The 19856-nt window shown below is 34.4% G+C and overlaps 2 protein-coding genes across 4 annotated transcripts in view; both read left to right on the top strand.

The window, feature by feature from the left end:
* Positions 1 to 3703: 3703 nt before the first annotated feature.
* On the top strand, positions 3704 to 6647 carry nitr14b (novel immune-type receptor 14b). The gene is given in 7 exon segments (XM_056471670.1): positions 3704 to 3743; positions 4639 to 4971; positions 5514 to 5600; positions 5702 to 5770; positions 5906 to 5955; positions 6357 to 6388; positions 6390 to 6647. Coding segments are annotated over 7 exon segments (672 nt in total). The 3' UTR covers positions 6451 to 6647.
* An 8954-nt stretch (positions 6648 to 15601) lies between these two features.
* itga6l (integrin, alpha 6, like) overlaps positions 15602 to 19856 on the top strand; it is a 28716-nt gene continuing 24461 nt past the window's right edge. For all 3 annotated transcript variants that reach the window (XR_008838787.1, XM_056472190.1, XM_056472189.1), the window contains exons 1-5: positions 15602 to 15852; positions 18808 to 18935; positions 19068 to 19159; positions 19276 to 19513; positions 19658 to 19756. Coding sequence is in view for 2 of the 3 variants with exons in the window: in XM_056472190.1 (XP_056328165.1) it covers positions 15689 to 15852; positions 18808 to 18935; positions 19068 to 19159; positions 19276 to 19513; positions 19658 to 19756 (721 nt within the window). In the remaining variant the exon portion in view is untranslated. The remainder of the gene's footprint in view (positions 15853 to 18807; positions 18936 to 19067; positions 19160 to 19275; positions 19514 to 19657; positions 19757 to 19856) is intronic.

Below are 19856 nucleotides of genomic sequence, written 5' to 3'. Positions count from 1 at the left end.
TCACACTGTTTTTAAACCGTATATTATTGCTTGTTTTTAAATGTAAGTGCTTATTTTTATATTAGCGGGCCTTTGTTATAGCGCAGATAGCGGCGGTCAAGTGAGAAGTTCGAGGGGCGTGGTTGATTTTACATCAAGCGTTTGGTTGGAAGCTCGATTCCGCGGCTCCTCCTCGGGCTCCGTCAGGCAGTCCTTCTGCGCATGCAGGCTCCAATTTCTGCAGTCTTTTGCAAGAGTTTGTGCCCGTCACGGAGGCATTTTGCCCTCAAAGCGTTTAATGGCAAATAGCGATATCGCGTCGTCCATATTTTATAGTCATTGGTCCTGTCTTGTTGATATGATTATACGCGTTACTGCGGAGACATGTTAATACGCAGCTGTCAATCAATTCAGTGGGCGGGGAAGTTGTGGTCAGCCTCATAATGTGAGGGATTTGGATCCTATTTTAGCCTCAGGAAATTTTAAAAAGAGACTTATTGTGTTTCTGTCACTCCAATATGACTGTAGACACCCTACACCTACACACAGTTCTGTCCCAACACCTTACAAAAGATGATTTTCATCATAGATGCCCTTTAACATATAAATGTCAAAAAAGGAGTAAGAAGAATCATAAGCTTATTTAGTCCTACCCCTTCTCCACTCTACATAGTAAGTAACAATTCATAATAATCTGTAAGAATAATCATTATAATAACTCCTTGATCTGGCATTTCATGGTACACCTTTTCACTTTTTCAACATGTGTGACTAATGAAATTTGTTTATAAACCAATTTCGAGAGGATCGTGTGCTTACGATTGACCACGGCTGATCTCGCATTAGCTATCACATGATTTACCAATCTGATGAATCTAAACTCACTGTAAAATACCAGGATTTCTTACCTTAGTTATCTTTGTCTTGAAGAATCCCCCATCCACCCCTACTCCTCCCACTCTGTCCTAGATTAATCCAGGACACGGTGGCTCAGTGGTTAGCACTGTTCGAGTTCCGGCTGGACCAGTTGGTGTTTACCCTCATGCTCGTGTGGGTTTCCCCCAGGTACTCCGGTTTCCTCCCACAGTCTAAAGACCTGCACTATAGGTGAATTAAATAAACCAAAGTGGCACCATATATGAGCATTTAGTACTAAGCTTAAATGCACAAACTTTAATAGTCAAAGAACAGGCCGAAAGAATGAATTCTTGAGACCCACCTGAGCTCAGACTCCTCTCTTGCCCTACGAAATGGGAGGGAGCCCCAGGCTCAAGGATCTTCTAAACTCAGGGCACTCTCTCTGGACATCATGCCAAACACGATTAATTATCAGCTAAGTGTGAACTCTGCTTATATGAATTAAAAGTAAATAAAATTTGTTACATACTTTTCCTGATGTAAAAATTATTATAATTTGGTGAAACTCATAGAGGGGGTGGCGTGGTGGCTCTGTGGTTAGCACTGTGGCCTCACAGCAAGAAGGTCGCTGGTTCAAGTCCCGGCTGGACTAGTTGGCATTTCTGTGTGGAGTTTGCATGTTCTATCCGTGTTCGCGTGGATTTCCTCAGGGTGCTCCGTTTTCTCCTACAAGTCCAAACACATGCGCTTTGAGTTAAAGTTGACATAAACTGGAAGTTCCTTTCTTAAATTAAAACACAGTTCATTTTCAGAAATAATTCACTGAACACTCATCAGAAAAGGACCTTGTCAGCTGTGTGCACTGCTGCTAAAAAGACTATTTCCAAATTACTGGTTGAACCGTCCACTCCCCCAACTTATACCTGGTTATAATATTTTAGAGACATTGCCTTGCTGAAAGGTACAACTGCCAGGCTCAACGGCTCAAAAGACAATACTACTGAAAGTTGGTGCAATGTTGCTAGACAAACTTAAAAGCTGACATTCTATCATATATGGCTGAGTTTTAGTTATTTTATTTTTCTTCCCTTTGTACAAGTAGATGGTTTCATGGCATCTGCTTATATATAGTTTTTTATATGCACTACTAGTCAAAAGGCTGGGATCTGTAGGTTTTTTAAATGTTTTAAAATAAGCTTATCCTGCTCAAAATACAAAACAAATTGTAAAATTGTGAAATGCTATTGCACTATAAAATAACTGTTCAAAAGTAGTTTATAATTTAATTTAATATTTTACTCCAGTGATTTAAAGATGAATTTTCAGCTTCATTACTCCAGTCTCCAGAGTCACAGAGTACTCCAGAGTCACATGATCCTTCTGAAATCACTCTAATATTATTAATAAGTATAATAATAATAATTCATTCATTCATTTTCTTTTCAGCTTAGTCCCTTTATTAATCTGGGGTCGCCACAGCGGAATGAACCGCCAGCTTATCCAGCATTAGTTTTATGCAGCGGATGCCCTTCCAGCTGCAACCCATCACTGGGAAACACATACACACTTGTTCACACACTCATACATTACGGACAATTTAGCTTACCCAATTCACCTATAGCGCATGTCTTTGGACTGTGGGGGAAACCGGAGCACCCGGAGGAAACCCACACGAATGCAGAAAGAACATGCAAACTCCACACACGAACGCCAACTGACCCAGCCGAGGCTCGAACCAGTGACCTTCTTGCTGTGAGGCGACAGAACTACCTACTGCGCCACTGCGTTGCCCATAATAATAATAGTAAATATTATTATTATTATTATTAATAGTAATAAAAGCAATAATGACTGGAATAATAATTTTATTTGAAACTACATAAAGTCAGAATTATTAGCCCCGCTATTATTTTTTTATTTCTGTTTAACGGAGAAAACACATTTCTAAACATAATAGTTTTAATAACTCATTTCTATTAACTTATTTTATTTTGTCTTTGCTATGATGACAGTAAATAATATTTGACTAGATATTTTTTAAGACGCTTCTATACAGCTTAAAGTGACATTTAAAGGCTTAACTAGGTTAATTAGGTTAACTAGGCAGGTTAGGGTAATTAGACAAGTTATTGTATAATGATGGTTTATTCTGTAGACTATAGGGAAAAAAATACAGCTTAAAGGGGCTAATAATTTTGACCTTTAAAAAATTAAAACTGCTTTTATTCTAGCCGAAAATTTAAAAAATAAAACAAATAAGACTTTCTCCAGAAGAAAAAAGACATACTGAGAAAATTTCCTTGCTCTGTTAAACATCATTTGGGAAAAACTTAAAAAAAAAAAAAAAGAAAAAAAGTCCTATAATGCAAATTCGAAGACTGAAATAAATAAATGTAAAAAAAAAACATTGTAAATCACAAGCTCTGAATGTTTTTTTACAGACTAGATTCATCAGCAAAGATGTGAATTCTTTGGGATTAATAAAGTGATGCGGAGATTTTCAGCATGAAAATAAATTCATTTGTAAATCTACCAATTCACTGAACAACAAAAAAAGTTGATAGAAACTGGGACAGATATTTTCATTATCTAGTTATATTAGCTCATCTGCACAATCAGTCCTCAAAGACATTGTTTTTAAAAGGGGCATATAAAAACACAAATGAATCAGTGACTTTGACTGTCTACTGCTATAAGAATGTGGGTGACATGATCCCCTTTTTTTAGAGTCTCAACCAATGGTAATTATTCGAGGTAACAGTGTGGTTAGTACAGGACGTATAAGGACCTCCTGCACTGCAATAAGACTCTCTACTCTCTGATAGATTTAAAAGACAGATGAAAAAATTTGTTATACTATTTTACAATGATTCTCTGGGCATTTGTTACTGTTCTTTGTATTGCATGTAAGTACCACTGTGTGTTTCTTGCTCATTTGCTTTAAAATATAATTTTGGAAATATTTATTTTAATACATTGCTGTGACTTATTTAGTTTTAGAGCTCTGTTATTCTGATCACATTTAGTAAATAAAGTAAACATTACTTTCTATGAAGCTCATGCTCATAATGAATTATAATGCTGTTTGTAATTATTTATAATCAAGCATAACAATTTTAAAAATGCATCTATAAGACACAACCTGTAATGTATTATGACAGATATAGCTACATTTGTAACAGTGTTATTAACGCTTATTAGTGATGCATGTCATTTTTATTTCTTCAAACACATTAAATACTGATGTATTAGTATTAATTAGTCGGTCATAACTGTATTTATAAAGATGCAGTCTGCAATGTTAAAACAATGTTATGTTGTAGTAACAACAACTCAGTAACTTAACCACTTTTTTCTGTCAAATAAGTGAATGCTTTTATAAATGAACACTATATATAACTGTCATTACAGTGAAGGTTCTGTTGTGTGTTTGTAGATGCATTTATAAAATGTGTTATGCTTGATTATGAAACATTATCAACTGTTATAATTCACTATGAGCATGGGCTTTTGTAGAAAGTGTTACCAATATATTTAATACATGTCAAAAATCATTAGTATATTAAACAAAGGTCATCTTCCATGAAAACATTTAGTAAATTTACTACCATATGTACATCAAAATACAATTTGTTTAACGTTAAAAGTGAATTTCGATTCGTATTTCGATTTTTATTTAACCATCCGATTCCAGATTTTCAATAGTTGTATCTCGGATAAATATTGTTCTATTCTATAAAGCACTATTTATTTATTGATGTTGAATATCCAAGCTGTTTTATGGCATTTTCATTTTTTCAGGCACTGCACATTCACGTATTGATCAGCCAGATAAAGTCATGACTGTGGAACTTGGCAACACTGTGACTCTGCGGTGTATTTCATGTAAAAATAACATTTTTTGGTTCAAGCAAGTTGCTGGTCAACAACCTCGAGTCATATCAGCATTTCATAAACTGTCAGAGCCCATTTTTTACAACAAATTCAAAAATGAACGTTTTGAGGGCAAAAGACTGAGCTGCAGCATCAATCTGACAATCTCAGACATCATTCAGTCAGATGAAGCAGTGTACTATTGTGCATCAAGAGAATATTATGTTGAGTTTGGAAGTGGAACACATCTGAAAATTAAAGGTAACAGTTATTTTTAAATCATCACAATAATTATCAGAAGCAATGTATGCATTAGAATGATTTCATTATGTTACATAATGTATGTATAACAAATTACAATTTTATATTGTGACCCTAGACCACAAAAGCAGTCTTATGTTGCGCGGGTTTTGTGGGAATAGCCAATAAAATATTGTATGAGGCAAAATGATCGCTTTCCTTTATGCCAAAAATCATTAGACTATTAATGAAATGTCATCTTCCATGAAAACTTTTAATAATTTTACTACCATAAATACATCAAAAGATCATTTGTTTAATTTTAAAGGTGATTTTTTTTTTTACCTGATTCCAGATTTCCAATAGTCATATCACAGCTAAATATATATATATATATATGTATTTTTTTATTTTATTTTAACAAACCAGCTTTAATTTGATGTGTAAATCTGAATTTCCAAAAAACAATTACACTTATAACTGGGTTTTGTAATCCAGGATCACAATTATGGATTTAATTTATGCAGTTTTACCTTTATGTTTATATTAACCATATACTGTAGGTCATCAAGCTTCATCTAAGACCTCAAGTTTGGATCATCTGAACAACTCTGAACAAAAATGCGATGTGAACAGCACAACAGAAATGTGTAATTATTTGTAAACCTATTTCTTTCATTTTGTGACTGAAATGAATCATCTACAAGTTTGTGTATGTATTCTCAGAAACATTAATGTGCATTTCTTTCAGCAAGTGTTTCAGAAGAAAGGCTCTCTCCAGCAATGCTTGGTTTGGCGTGTGCTTTAGGACTTTGTGGAAGTCTAGTTTTTGCTCTCATTGCGTTCATATTTAGCAGAGGTGCGTGTCTGTTCTTCATTTGCATTCATTCAGTTGAATTTATGTTTTTTAATAATTACACATGTAGCATTTTTATTTCTGCATCTTTTCACACAGTGCGAAGCTCTAGACAAGACAATCAAATCAGAGGGCATGCGAATGCTCAGGTAAGATGATGATTTTACTGTCTATTAAAGAGGAATCTATTTATTTTTTAGTAATGCTTCAATAGAATTGTTTGTAGCATTACATGCTGATGTTGTTTAATCTGTTGTTTAGTTCAGCTTAGAAAAAAATACATATTGCTCTTAATATGGACAATAGTTTCATCATCATCATTGTTTGTTTCATTTAATTACATTTTCATTAGCCTGAAATAATTAGAAATAATTAACGCAACAAAAGAGTTTGTAAACAATATATTAATACGATGATTTCGAGTTGCCTTTATGAATTTTGAGAATAAAGTGTAGCCTATTTCTATGTCAGTATTAACCATTTGATTTTTGCTTACAAATGTGGTGAATTAAAATATAAGTTAATTTGATAAATCTGGCACTTTATCCAGGACCCTGATGGTGAAAATGTGACATATGCAGCCTTGCAATTCACTCAGAAAAACATTCAATCTGGTGGAAAACCTCAGCAGAGAGTGCACTTGAATATATAGTTATTTTTTATTTAGTAGGAGAAATAAAATTATGTAAAATAGTGAATTGAAAAAAATATGTCTTGTATTACAGTATATTTACATGTTATTCCATTTACATTGTGGTTTATTCAACATGAGATCAACTTTATAGATCATTTGCCTTGGTCCTGTCCATTATTTGTCCATGCACTGTATTTTAAATCTGTAACTGGCAAATTTATTGTAAAGAATTCTTGTTTTGTAATAATATACTTTGGTCTCTCTATACATACAATTTTCAAGAATGACAACTATATAGCTTTCAATTTTGTTGTTTTCCTCCACTAATTAGAATGTGTTTCATGGGGAAAAACGAGATGTGACCATCATACGTTTTTATCAAAACAAATTATTTAAAATTTCAATACTTTGCTACAGTCCTCCAAACTGGGCTTTAAGCAATAGTCAGACATATATTTTTAATCCTTTAAACATGAGAAAATATAGTATGATAACTTATTATTTTATGTATTTGAATGAATACAGCTTAGAATAAATATGTGTCTTTTTACATAAATGCCTGTTATGCAGTGTGCAAATTAATTAACGCTCAATCCCCCCCTAAAGGACGTCAAAACAAGATGTATGGGTGGGTCAGCCCTTAAATAACTAGTTTTCCCTGATCTGTATCTTTAATAATAACAATAATAATAAAAATAAAAGATAATACAAATATACATTTGACCACCCCTATAATGGTGCATACTAGGGTTAATGCATAATCAGTCTTTGCAAGAATCATTCAACAGTCTAAACCAGTTAACCAGATCTAGAGCAGCAATGGATATCGTAAGTGGTCAGTCACGATACACTTTTCGTCACACTTTATTTTGATAGTATGTTTGTTGAATTTAAGTTACATTGCATATACATGCCAAATAATTCTCATTAGATTATAAATAGACTGTTAGATTGGGGTTAGGGTTAGTGTAAGTTGACATGTACCTGCAAAGTTTCAGTTAAATGTCTGTTGAAGGAGCAGTATTAACAGATATTAAGCGGACAGTGTACTAATACTCAAATGGACCATCAAAATAAAGTGTTACCCACTTTTCTTGTAAAATAGGTGTATTTAGATGGCCTAAAAGTAAAGTACATGTTCATTTCTCACAGATTATTTGCTGCTATTAATGTCATTAAATCTCTGAAACAATATTAGAGAAAGAATGGTTTTATTAATTTATTTTGTTTGCGCTGATGTTATTTCATATGCAACTCAAAAATGCTACTTGTAATATTTTAATCAGTCCTCTTCCTCAGACTCTGATGTATCTGTGAATTGGAATTTTTTTCTGCACTGTTAATGCAACACTATGATGAAGGTGTTGTTGTTGTGCAACATATGTGTGAATGTGCTCTCGTGAGTGTCTGGAAACGGGACTAATCTAGAAAGTGTGCACTGCTCAGCTTTCATGTGGGCTGCTGATACAGTGGGTTGTAGTGTCTGAGAGTTAATAACTGAATTTTACTTCAAGCGTTTCTGCATCATTCTCAATGTGATTTATTTATTTATTCACTGATAAATCTGTTTATGTCTTACATTTTGTATAATTACCTATTTCTTTGTTGTTGTGACTGCCTCTTTATCAGTTATAATTTTTTATTAGTATTATTTGAGTATATCACATGCTATTCTAGCAATTAAGGATGTTTTCATCCCATTTTCCAATTCTAAAAATAGAATGCAATTAACACATTTCGGTGACACTTTATATTATTAAGTGTACTTAATTACTATGCTCTTGTGCACAATGCACTTGTAATGTACTTACATGCACTGTAAAAATATCCATAAATTAGCATTTTTTCATATTTTGTGATTCATGGTTTTATTTCCCCGTGTTAATTTGCAAAAAAAGGGAATTTTATGAACATTTTAAAGTGATATATTGGGTTGGTGTTGTATATTATGGTACAAAAACTTGACATTTTCTGTTGTTTTACAGATGTAGTGTTATTTTGAATTCATCATAAATATTAACATCAATATTTTGGTATTGATATTAATATTGATATTTTAGCCTCTTGTAAGGCACTAAATAATGTAGTGATACTTTATTTGGCTTGACTCCAATATTAAAATTAACATCAGTATTAATATTACATTGAGATCTTGGTCACTCCACTCTTAAGGTGTGTATAAATAACAGATGAATAAACGTGGCAATAATTAACAATAAAGATTGTTAATTGAAATTAATTCTACAAATTTTGAAGGTGTTTATTATCTGGCCAAATCTGAAAGATAGTAAGATAGTCCAGCCTGATCTCACGAGAAAACGTAAGTATTTTACGTTTTGACAGTTTAGTGGCTAATTCGTACGAATTCAGTCGTACGAAATTGCACGATTTTAAAAAGGAGGCGTGGCACCTAACCCCACCCCTAAACCCAACCGTCATTGGCGGATGAGCGAATCGTACTAAATTGTACGAATTAGATCGTACGAATTAGCCACTAAATCAAAAAGTTACGAATTGCCGTGAGATTGTGTTGGATAGTCTGACTTGTAGAGCCTATTGCTGTATTTTCAACACAATTGTAATAAATGAGTATTCCTCGATTTCTGATATCTTTCTGAAATCTTATTCTAAAACTGTTTTTGTTATTAATGAATATCAGTTATAAACATCTAATTAATTAGTATATCTTATACTGAAATACACTATGCCAAGGTCTCTGATAGAGGTTTGGAAAGTGATATTTACGCTTCTGCTGTTGATGCTGTGTTTGGAAGAAGCTGGATCTTCCTGCAGGTCTTGATGCTTGGAATAAGTAGACATGGGTCACTTGAGCTTTGAGAAGAGGAAATCTGGCTACTTTGGAACAAGCAGACTGCAGATTTCTGGAGTTGGTGGTGCTGATGTTGGGAATATGCCAATGTCTTTATCCTTGAAGGTAGAGGTTCTCAAGCCTTGGAATAGTGTTAATTCAAACGCTATGAAAATCCTTTATGGAACACGCAGCAAAAGCTCTGAAAAGTTCTGAAGTCTTTGAGCAATTCAGATGACCTGGGACATGCAGAGAATACTTTGGAGAGAATTACTGAAGCTGAAGATCTTTTTCATCCCCCCTTCAAGCAGCAACACAAGCAAACTTTTACACTACACCAATATTGCAAATATTGTGAACCACACTTTCAACTTCTTTGAGGGAACATTTTATCCTTGCTCTGAAAGGCGGGATTGAAAAGATGGCACCTTTCAAATCCACCATTGTGATTGGATGATCCTGTGAGGTAGTCAATGGAGAGTGTCGTCCATGGTGTGACCGGCATTTGCATAGTTACAGTCTACAGTTCAACTGTTTTTATATTTAAGAGTCTTAAATATTTTCTTATGCATAATTCACTTTCCACACCAATTCTAGTTTACCCAAGACATTGTGCTGAGAATATAAAGACTATTCACCTTATTTTTCGCATACGTGCGGGCGCAGCAATTTGAATCCTTTTGGCTCAAGACTTCCGGTCTCATTCACTTCCATTCATTTTTAGACGTTCAAAACAGCTCAATTTGCTGCTTGATGTTGCAAACTGATATTTTCTTATTATATTATTCTATTTTGTCTGAATAGTCATGAACACACTTGTTGTAGAGCAAGCAGTTTGACCGTTTTCTGCCGTTTATTATTCCTAATCATTTCTCCCATTGACGACTGAATCGGAAGTTCTAAAACAAATCGCAAAATCGAGCGCACTTCCGCATTGAAGAATAAGGTCAATGGGGGGGTGGAGTGGGAGACGTTACTGGGTCCCTTAATTGCCAGGGCCCTGTGCACTTTGTCTAACTATGCCCATGAATCAAAATATTCGGTTTTGTGTCCACTTTGTTAGATGGGAATATTGTAATCCACATGTCTTTCTGTGTCTGAGAGATTGCTTATTAGAAGGAAAATGTTGACTAGATCAAGAAGCCGTTCTACAAGTTGTGCACTTTTAACACCTTTGTTCTTCAGATGAACAAAGGACAGATGGTTCTTCACTGTCTCCATTGCCACTCTTAACTGATAAGCTTAAACAAAAGAGGCAGAGTACTGGCTGCAGCATTTGTTTATATTAAAAATTAATTTCCACAAGTGAATTACTACAAGTTCCTGATTTTACCGCTGATCACTACACAGACTTATTTCTCTATATATTATTTTTTACATAATAATTTTATTTCAAACTACTAAAATGTCAATTGAAGTCACTTTGTTAAACTGCAGAGTTGAATTTTCAACATCAAATACTGACAGAGCAGAGATTATGATCTCATAATGCAATTCACAAGCGTAAATAAACAGAAAATACTTGTGAATCACTAAATATGCAAACTAAATCAGGTTTTTACATTGTACTAACATTTAAAAAATATGTACATCTGTAATTAATTTCTCTAATTACATTTAGATTTACACTGTTGACCCATCCCTGGCTTTAACCCATAGTTAACCTACCCTTACCCCCAGAACTATCCCTAACCCTACCTGTGTCCCACCTCAGGAGTACCAGAAGTGTTGTACGTATTTCATGTGGTAAGTACATCTTAATAAAGTCCACTTAATATAAAGCAGGACCCACATTTCATTCATTTCTACACTTCCAGCATAGCTCGTAGCTTTTCTCTCAGATATTCTTTCATTTTCTGCATATGCTTTTTTGTATTTAATGCATTAGCATACACTCATATGTTATCTGTGTGTGGGAGGGAAACATTCAGTCTTGATTTACGCTCCGCCTCCATCACTGAGACTAAAACACCCACATGTTTCAAAATGTGCTTTTTGCATCTGCATTTGCCTGGGCTACTCAGACCAGCCTTATTCTCCGTATTCGAGTGGGCGCAGCCATTTGAAACTCTTTGGCTCGAGACTTCTGGTCTCATTCACTTCCATGTATTTTTAGATGTTAAAAACAGCGTGTTTTGCTGCTTCATGTTGCAAACTGATAGTTTCTTATTGTATTGATCTTTTTTGTCTGTATAGTCATGTAAACACTTGTTCGTAGAGCAAGTAGTTTGACCGTTTTCTGCCATTTATTATTCCTAGTCATTTCTCCCATAGACAACTGAATTAAAAATGCAATCGCAAAAATAAGCACTTCCACATTGAAGAATAAGGTCAATTAGATCATACTGTATGTTGTATATAAGACTAAACAATAGTGGTGTTTTTAAAAAAGTCATTACTATTTCTGCAGTACAAACATCATTGATTCTACTCGCCATACAAATCTATGTTCTTATTGGATTTGTCAGAAAATTTAGCAAAAATTGTAATTTTTATAAATATATTTTTATTTAATTTAACCGTTTAATCTATTTTTAGCAGTGTTTCACTCAAATAAATGTTTGCTGTTTGTTCAAACTATAGCCAGCACTCACTTTTGGGGATTTACCTAACTTTACATAGTGACAGTTCTTGACCCCTGTGAGCTATAAACATAAATTAGGTATCATTGGCTTTAATATAGTCCATCTAGAATGTTTCATGCTAAAAAATATGAACAATTATACATTATGAAGCAATGAGAAAGAAAAATTGTACTGTGTTCAATATTTGTTTTTCATATACAAACACAGGACATATGTAATGTAATGTTTGATGTAATAACCTAAAAATATACCTTGTAAGCCAAGTGTCTTAGTAGTTTATATTTCAAACTTGAAGATAGTGTGAGCTGAAACAACACAATTCTTGAGGTTTTTTGGGGACACCTTATTTGTTTTATGTTCAATCAACTTAAATTTGTAAAAACTAATAAGGTAACTTAATTTCTTCATGTTTCCGCAACACAAATCGATTGTGTGGAACCCAGCATTTTGTGCAGTGTTTCACGTTGATTTCAGTCAGCTACTTCAAAATGTACTTACATTAAATAGATTCTTACCTAAATGTATGAAATTCTTTGATATTTTTGCTACATCTTTAATAGCATCGCATCAAATGTTTAATAAGACACCCATCTTTGTTTCAAAATGTGCTTTATGCAAATGTATTCATCTGATCTACACAGACAAGTCTTTAAATTAAATTTATTTGAGAGAGTAACCGACAAAACAATAGTAGTAGAAAAAAGCAATTAATATCTCTGCATTACAAACATCATTAATAATACACTAATGATTTTAGTAAATTACAGTGTTTAACTGTAATATGAACAGTCTTTTACTTTAGGACGGTTATGCACTAAGTTACTGTATTTTAAAGTTGCATTGCGACAATTACTGTATATTTTACAATAAAGATATACAATACTGTAAATACATACAGCAAGATAAATGGTGCTGAAAATGTAAATACGGTATTTTTGCTGTAAGTTGCTGTAGATTCTACAGGAAATTGTTAACAGTGTAACCCCAAGACTAATAAGATAAATTACACTTTATTTTTGATGCCTTCCTTTTGTTGACTCTAAGTAGCTCTTCAACTGACTGTCAACTAAATGTAATCAGTATTAATCTCCAAATCTCAAAGTAAAGTGTTAACACATTGAGAACACAGTTTAATAGTTCTCTTATGACCTCTAGTTGACATGTACTGTAGTTTAAAAGTTATTTATAGTCATCAATATTCTAAAATCAAAAATAGTCCATCTAAATATCTCAGTGTCAGAGATACTGACCCGTTATTTTTAAAGTTCAGTTATTGTTTGCGGTGCAGTGTTGGAGCTGCAGTTCACATGAGTGTTTTTAGTGTGTGGAAGTGCATAGACCTGCTATTTTAAGCGGTTTCTCTGCACCTTGTCTGCTCTTGTCCTCCTGTTACCCACACCCTCGCTCATCTTACCCATGACCACTCATCTCGACTAGACTCACAGTGGGTTTCTCAGTAAACAACACACTCGCCGCATAAGCTTACATTTTCCACAGGATGTATAGTTATTTTTGATCACGCTTAAAGTTAGTAGTGCTTAAATGCATGCTGTTTGTTATTTAAGGGAATACTTTAAGCAATTGTAATCTCTAAAAATAGTCATATTTAAAATTAATTAAATGGTATATTAACAGAACTGACACAACAAATTAAATATAGCATTTTAAAACTCTTGTGCTATTCATTCTTTGAATACAATATACTGTATGCTTAATGTATATGGTATATGTATATAATGTATAATGCAATGGATTGTGTTGAACATGTATAATAATGCTCAACACTAAAACTCCTCACTAGTGATACATTAAGCATGCCGTGAGGGTTTTTTTCTAAATTAGTTATTAGTTGTCGTTTGCATGTTGTTGTTGACATTATACACCTCTTAGTGCTAAAACCACAATGATGCTTTAGTTTCCAAACCATGGTTACGAAAAACAAATACTGCCACTCAACATTTGCCATACTGTAAAACTGTACAGCTATACTTTTACTTGTCAGAGAATTTAGATAAAATGTGTTTTTTTATTTAAAATGTTTAACATTTTAATATATTTATTTAATTTAATCTTTTAATCAATAATTTCTAGCCATTTTTGTTGTTGTTTTTGTCAAACAGCTAATTCAAATTCCACTTACATTAAAATACATTCTGTTAATTCTGTCCAAACCTAAATTCATTTAATTATTATATTTTGCTTTATATTTTAGACTTCTTATACCAGACTTTTAGTTTTTCCAGAATTTCCTTTAAATATATGTTTACATCTGGCAATTTATAAATCTAAAATTGTTTAATATAAAATTGTGACAGAAAAACTATATAAAAAAACAATTGTATGACGACTTAAATTCACCTACACTCAAAAAAAATATATTTTAATTTGCTTGTTTAAACTACTTATTTAAAATTAGCTCAAACAACACAATTCTTGATATTTCATTGGGACAACTTCTTTTTTTATGTTTAATCTACATAAATTGGTAAAAAGTGTTAACTTAATCAATTTGTGTTGGGACAACAGGAATGAATTGTGTGAAAACCTGCATTTTTTTTTACAGTGTACATGAGGTCACAATATTCAATATTCTGTTCAATATTTCTAACAGTATTAGAATAAAAATATTGTATATTTCCAAATATCCAATTATTATAACAGGCCCATAGCCAGCCTATTAAAAGAGCTTTCTTTTTTCTCAAAAAGTGGAGCTTTTTGCAGTTATTCGAGATTCAAATACTGCATTTCAGTGACATTTTGAGCACTAATCTGTGCTGGATTAACTAGTCGGATGGTTATCATTACCATACTTTTTAATGCAGCAAAAATACTTCCTACATTTTTGTCAAAGTGCTTAACATACTATTTTTTGTTTACAAAAATGTGTGTTTATTTACAAGTTGTTACAGTTTTATATATAATGTAATGAGATACACATTTTTTTTTTTAAATGGGAAAAAAATACTTATGTTTAAATGCTATTTGATTATAATTCATCATTAAAAAAAAAAAAAACAAACCAAAAATTGGGAATCTGTTAAAACTTGTTAAATGTAAAACTGTAGCCTATAGGCAAATAACAAACTGGCCAACTCATTTCCTCAGTCAGAATTTGTCTATTTAAAGAATAAAAGCCTTCTTTCGTTGGTTATTTTATTGATTATACTTCTTAAACCCTTCTTCTATTGGTTATCTTCACAATTTATAATGGCATACTGTCAAAAATGAGACAAATGAGCTCATATAGGGGCCAAATTCTGGACAGAAGAGGGGTGAACCTTTCGAATCACCCGAACCCCCTCTGGTTACGGGCCTGTATAAAAATATATTCCAATACACAACGGCTGTGTGTGTGCGTGTCTAATGATTGAACCCGAATGTCTCTATTACACAAAATCTTTAGCGCCATCTTTTGGTTCAATGTTTAAATTATCAAATAGTCTTTTAGAAATCAAACGGCGGTTTTATTGGCCTTCATTTACAAATGTATATGTTATGAGCTTTTATTCTTTCTCTGTGTCCTGCATGCGGTGTACAAATGTTTATTTTATCCATCCCATCCACACATGCTGATTCTCATCACAAATCGCGCCATTATAGGCTACAGTCGTCGAGTCTTGTCTTATCTTGAACTTGACTAAACCTGTTAGGAAATGACTGAGGATGAAAGGGCATGCGTTCACCTTTCCTACACAGCTAAACATTAACCTACTTACTGTACAATTGTTCTTATCCCCACCCTGAGGACATAAATCAGCCAGGGTTTATATAAAGTGTCGCCTCACCCTGCAGTAGAAGTTGTTGGGGTATTTTCTGGGATTAAACTACAGTCTCCTCCACCGAGCTCCAGGACCATGTTGTTTAGTCTCCTCTTCACCGTGTGGATAATTCTTCCAGCACAGGTTTTTGTCTTTAACCTGGACACACAGAACGTGATGAGGAAGCGTGGAGAAGCAGACAGTTTGTTTGGATTTTCTATGGCCATGCATCATCAGCTCAAACCTTCAGACCAGCGCGTGTGAGAAAACGCTTTTCAATTAATTATATTATATTATATTATATTATATTATATTATATTATATTGTATTATATTATATTATATTATATTATATAAAACAGCACTAGCATTTTATAATGACCATATTATGTCAGTAACAGTATTGTCACATGCTGATTTACATTTGTATACTATATAGGCCTGTAAATGTATCCCAATTTAATAAATTATATTAATGTAAAATAGATATTGTTCTACTATTTTAAAAAACGGTTCTACAAAAGTACATTGATTACCTGCTTTTAAAATTTGTGGAGGAAACCTGTCGTGTCTCTGTGTCTGTCTATCTATCTATCTATCTATCTATCTATCTATCTATCTATCTATCTATCTATCTATCTATCTATCTATGGTGTTATGCAGAGTGCGAATTATACATTGATAATCAGGGGGGTCAACTTTTTCGATAATGTTATTTTGTGTAATACAAGCTTCAGTGAATCAAATTAAATGACATCTATTTTATTAATGCGCCATGTTTAATTTGTAGTGTTTTGTGGGATAGTTTGAGTATTCAGACCTAATATCCTGCGATTAGCCATTTCAGAGGTTACTGCAGATCAAACTATGCATCTAATTTCATTTTAATTTTAGACTATACACCTATTTTACAAGAAAAGTGTTTCGTGAACACTAGCCATGTCTATCGGCTTATATTAATTGCAATCACAATGGTATAATCTATTATAGAAGTGGTCAAATATATATTTTTATTATATAATATTTAATTAGTAATAATAGTATTTAAGATGCAGATCAGAGCAAACTATTTCTCACTATTTAGAGGACTGAGCCCCCATACATGTTGCTTTGATGTCCTTCAACCATTAATTGGGGGGGGGGGGGGTCAATCCCCCCTAAACCCCCTTGTAATTCGTACACTAGTGTTATGCTTAAGTTTGGGAACGTCTTGCAGAAGATGTGAAAATGCAATATTAACAAACTGAGAGATTATAGAAAAATGCATCTTATTTTTTAATTTAATACTGTCCTTGTAATGTATTTTACATAAAAGATGTTTACATATAAGTACAATCGTAGCAAGAAGGTCGCTGGTTCGAGCCTTGGCTGGGTCAGTTGGCATTTCTGGGTGAAGTTTGCATGTTCTCCCCGTGTTGGCGTGGGTTTCCACCGCGTGCTCCGGTTTCCCCCACAAGTCCAAAGACATGTGCTATAGGTGAATTGGGTGAGCTAAGTTGTCCGAAGTGTATGTGTGTGAATGAGTGTGTGTGAATGTTTCCCAGTGATGGGTTGCAACTGGAAGGGCATCCGCTGCGTAATACATATGCTGGATAAGTTGGCAGTTCGTTCCGCTGTATCGACCCCAGATTAATATAAGAACTAAACCAAAAAGAAAATGGATGAATGAATGTTTACATAGTCCACAAAACAGAAAAAAAATGCTGAAATTATTGGATGATTGGATGAAAAAAGGGTCAGTGTGCGCACATACTTAGAAAACTTTAAGCAGGTGCTCGAATAAATTAAACAAAATATAATTTTAAAAACAAACAAAAATCAGCACACTGCCACTACTGCTAAGGACAATTTATAAAGACCTTTTAATATTGTACGTGGTCTTCATCAGGTCACACCAGCAATACAAGAAAACTTTAGGTATATCATCTGAAGTCAACAATAGTGCAAATTAATCAATTAATGAATTATATGAAAAATACAGAAAAAAACATACAGAAAATAATATACTAATACTTAATAAATTGTCTTTTGAGAGCAGTGTGCCGATTTTTATTATTATTATTATTATTACTTCAGCATGCACTGGGGTTTGCTGCAGAGCGTGATGTGGCTGGGATGAGAATCAGCACCTCTGAATCCGAGGCCATGGTGCTCCACCGGAAAAAGGTGGTTTGCCATCTTCAGTTCGGAGGAAAGTTCTTACCCCAGGTGGAGGAGATCAACTATCTTGTTGTTTCGTTCACATGTGAGGGAAGGATGGAATGTCAGATTGACAGGCGGATTGGTGCAGCAGCAGCAGTAATGCGGTTGATGTAGCGGTCCGTTGTGGTAAAGGAGCTGAGCCAAAAGGCAAAGCTTTCAATTTTCAATCTATGTTTCTACTCTCAACTATGGTCATGAGCTTTGGGTCATGTCTGAAAGGACAAGATCTTTGATACAAGAGGCCGAAATGAGTTTCCTTCACAGGGTGGCTGGGGGCACCCTAATGGATAGGGTGAGGAGGTCTGACACCCGGGATAAGCTCGGAGTAGAGCTGCGGCTCCTTCACACCAAGAGAAGTCAGCTGAGGTGGCTCGGGCATCTGTTTCGGATGCCTCCTGGACGCCTACATAGGAGGTGTTCCAAGCATGTCCCACCAGGAGGAGGCCTCGGGGAAGACCCAGGACACACTGGAGGGACTATGTCTCTTGGCTGGCGTGGGAATGCCTCGGGATACCCCCGGAGGAGCTGGAGAAATTGTCTGGGGAGAGGGAAGTCTGGGGTTCTCTCCTAAGACTGCTGCCCCCGCGACCCAGCCCCGGAAAAGTGATAGATAAAAAATGAGTGATTATTTTATATTTGAACCTTTTTCCAGCAGGGACTGTATGAATCTGAGATCCATCTTTTCACACTGAAGAAAAATTAGGTTCAAACTCTCACTGATGCTTTGTAAATTATACTTGATTTGTTTCTGGAAGACTGGCAAGTATCTTATTTTGCTTCTGAAGGACACTAAATGGGGAAAACATGATATTTCAACAAATTTGTCCAAAAGTTTCAATATGTAAACATCTTTTCTGTGAAATATCTTATTCAGGACAGTACTAAATAAAAAATCACATGCATTATGTTTGATCTCCTATTCTTATTCGATGTCTTATATTCACAGTATCTGCTAGGGTTTCCCAAACTTTCGTCTAACACTGTATCTACAACATCATTGTCATATATTTTCAGATTGCTGATTGGAGCTCCTCGTGCTAAAGCATTGCCTGTTCAAAACGCCAATATATCTGGTGGCCTGTACAGGTGTAAATTCACAACTCAACCTGATGACTGTGAACGCATCCCTGTTGACATAAAAGGTTGGTTGGGGTTTCACTTTATTCATTTGAATTACTTTTACTCATTTATTTGCTCATCAGTTGTATTGATTAAAGTAATGTGGTTAAGTATCTTGACAGAGATATTTTAATATATCTATTCTGTACTGGCAGCTCGATCTAAAGATCATCCAGGAGTGGACTATAGAGAAAACCAATGGCTGGGTGTTAGTGTTCAAAGTCAAGGACGAGGAGGCAAAGTAGTGGTAAAAAAGTCCTCTTATTCTCCTTATGAAGACACTATCTAAAGTTGACACCTCAGAATTAAACTATCAATATATGTTTAATAGACGTTAATATGCCCATACGCTGTTTTGTCTAGACCTGTGCACACCGGTACCAGGATTGGAGCTTCACCAATCAACGGTTATTGGGCAGATGCTTTGTCATGGGACAGGACCTTGTACTAGGGACAGATGGGGCAGACACAAGGTCATTTTGTAGGACTCGGGAGACAGATAAACACAACTTTGGGTACTGTCAACAGGGTCTCTCTGTAGCTTTTTCCAAAGACGGCAAATATCTTGTTTATGGAGCTCCAGGAGCATATGACTGGAAAGGTATTGCAAAGCAACAGGAAGGTGTTTTTTTTAATGATAAAGTAAAACTTCACATTTGTAAAGTATTCATTGTAACTTCCAATTATAGCAAAAATATATAATGTGAAGTAATTGCTAATGCCCTTTCTCTTTTTCACCCTTTAGGCATTGTGCACATGGAGCCTGTTGAGGATTTCTCTCTGGAGATCTATGAAACAGCAGATGAACACGAGCTCAATCCTTTGGACATCAGCAGCTTTTTAGGTGATCATGGACAATGTCGTGTGTGTGTGTGTGTGTGTGTGTGTGTGTGTGTGTGTGTGTGTGTGTGTGTGTGCGTGTGCGTGTGCGTGTGCGTGTGCGT

Source organism: Danio aesculapii, chromosome 14 (genome assembly GCF_903798145.1).
Source record: "Danio aesculapii chromosome 14, fDanAes4.1, whole genome shotgun sequence".
In the NCBI taxonomy this organism is placed as follows: Eukaryota; Metazoa; Chordata; class Actinopteri; order Cypriniformes; family Danionidae; genus Danio; species Danio aesculapii.
The sequence above is the reverse complement of the archived record's forward strand: the minus strand, read 5'-3'. Positions and strand labels throughout refer to the sequence as shown.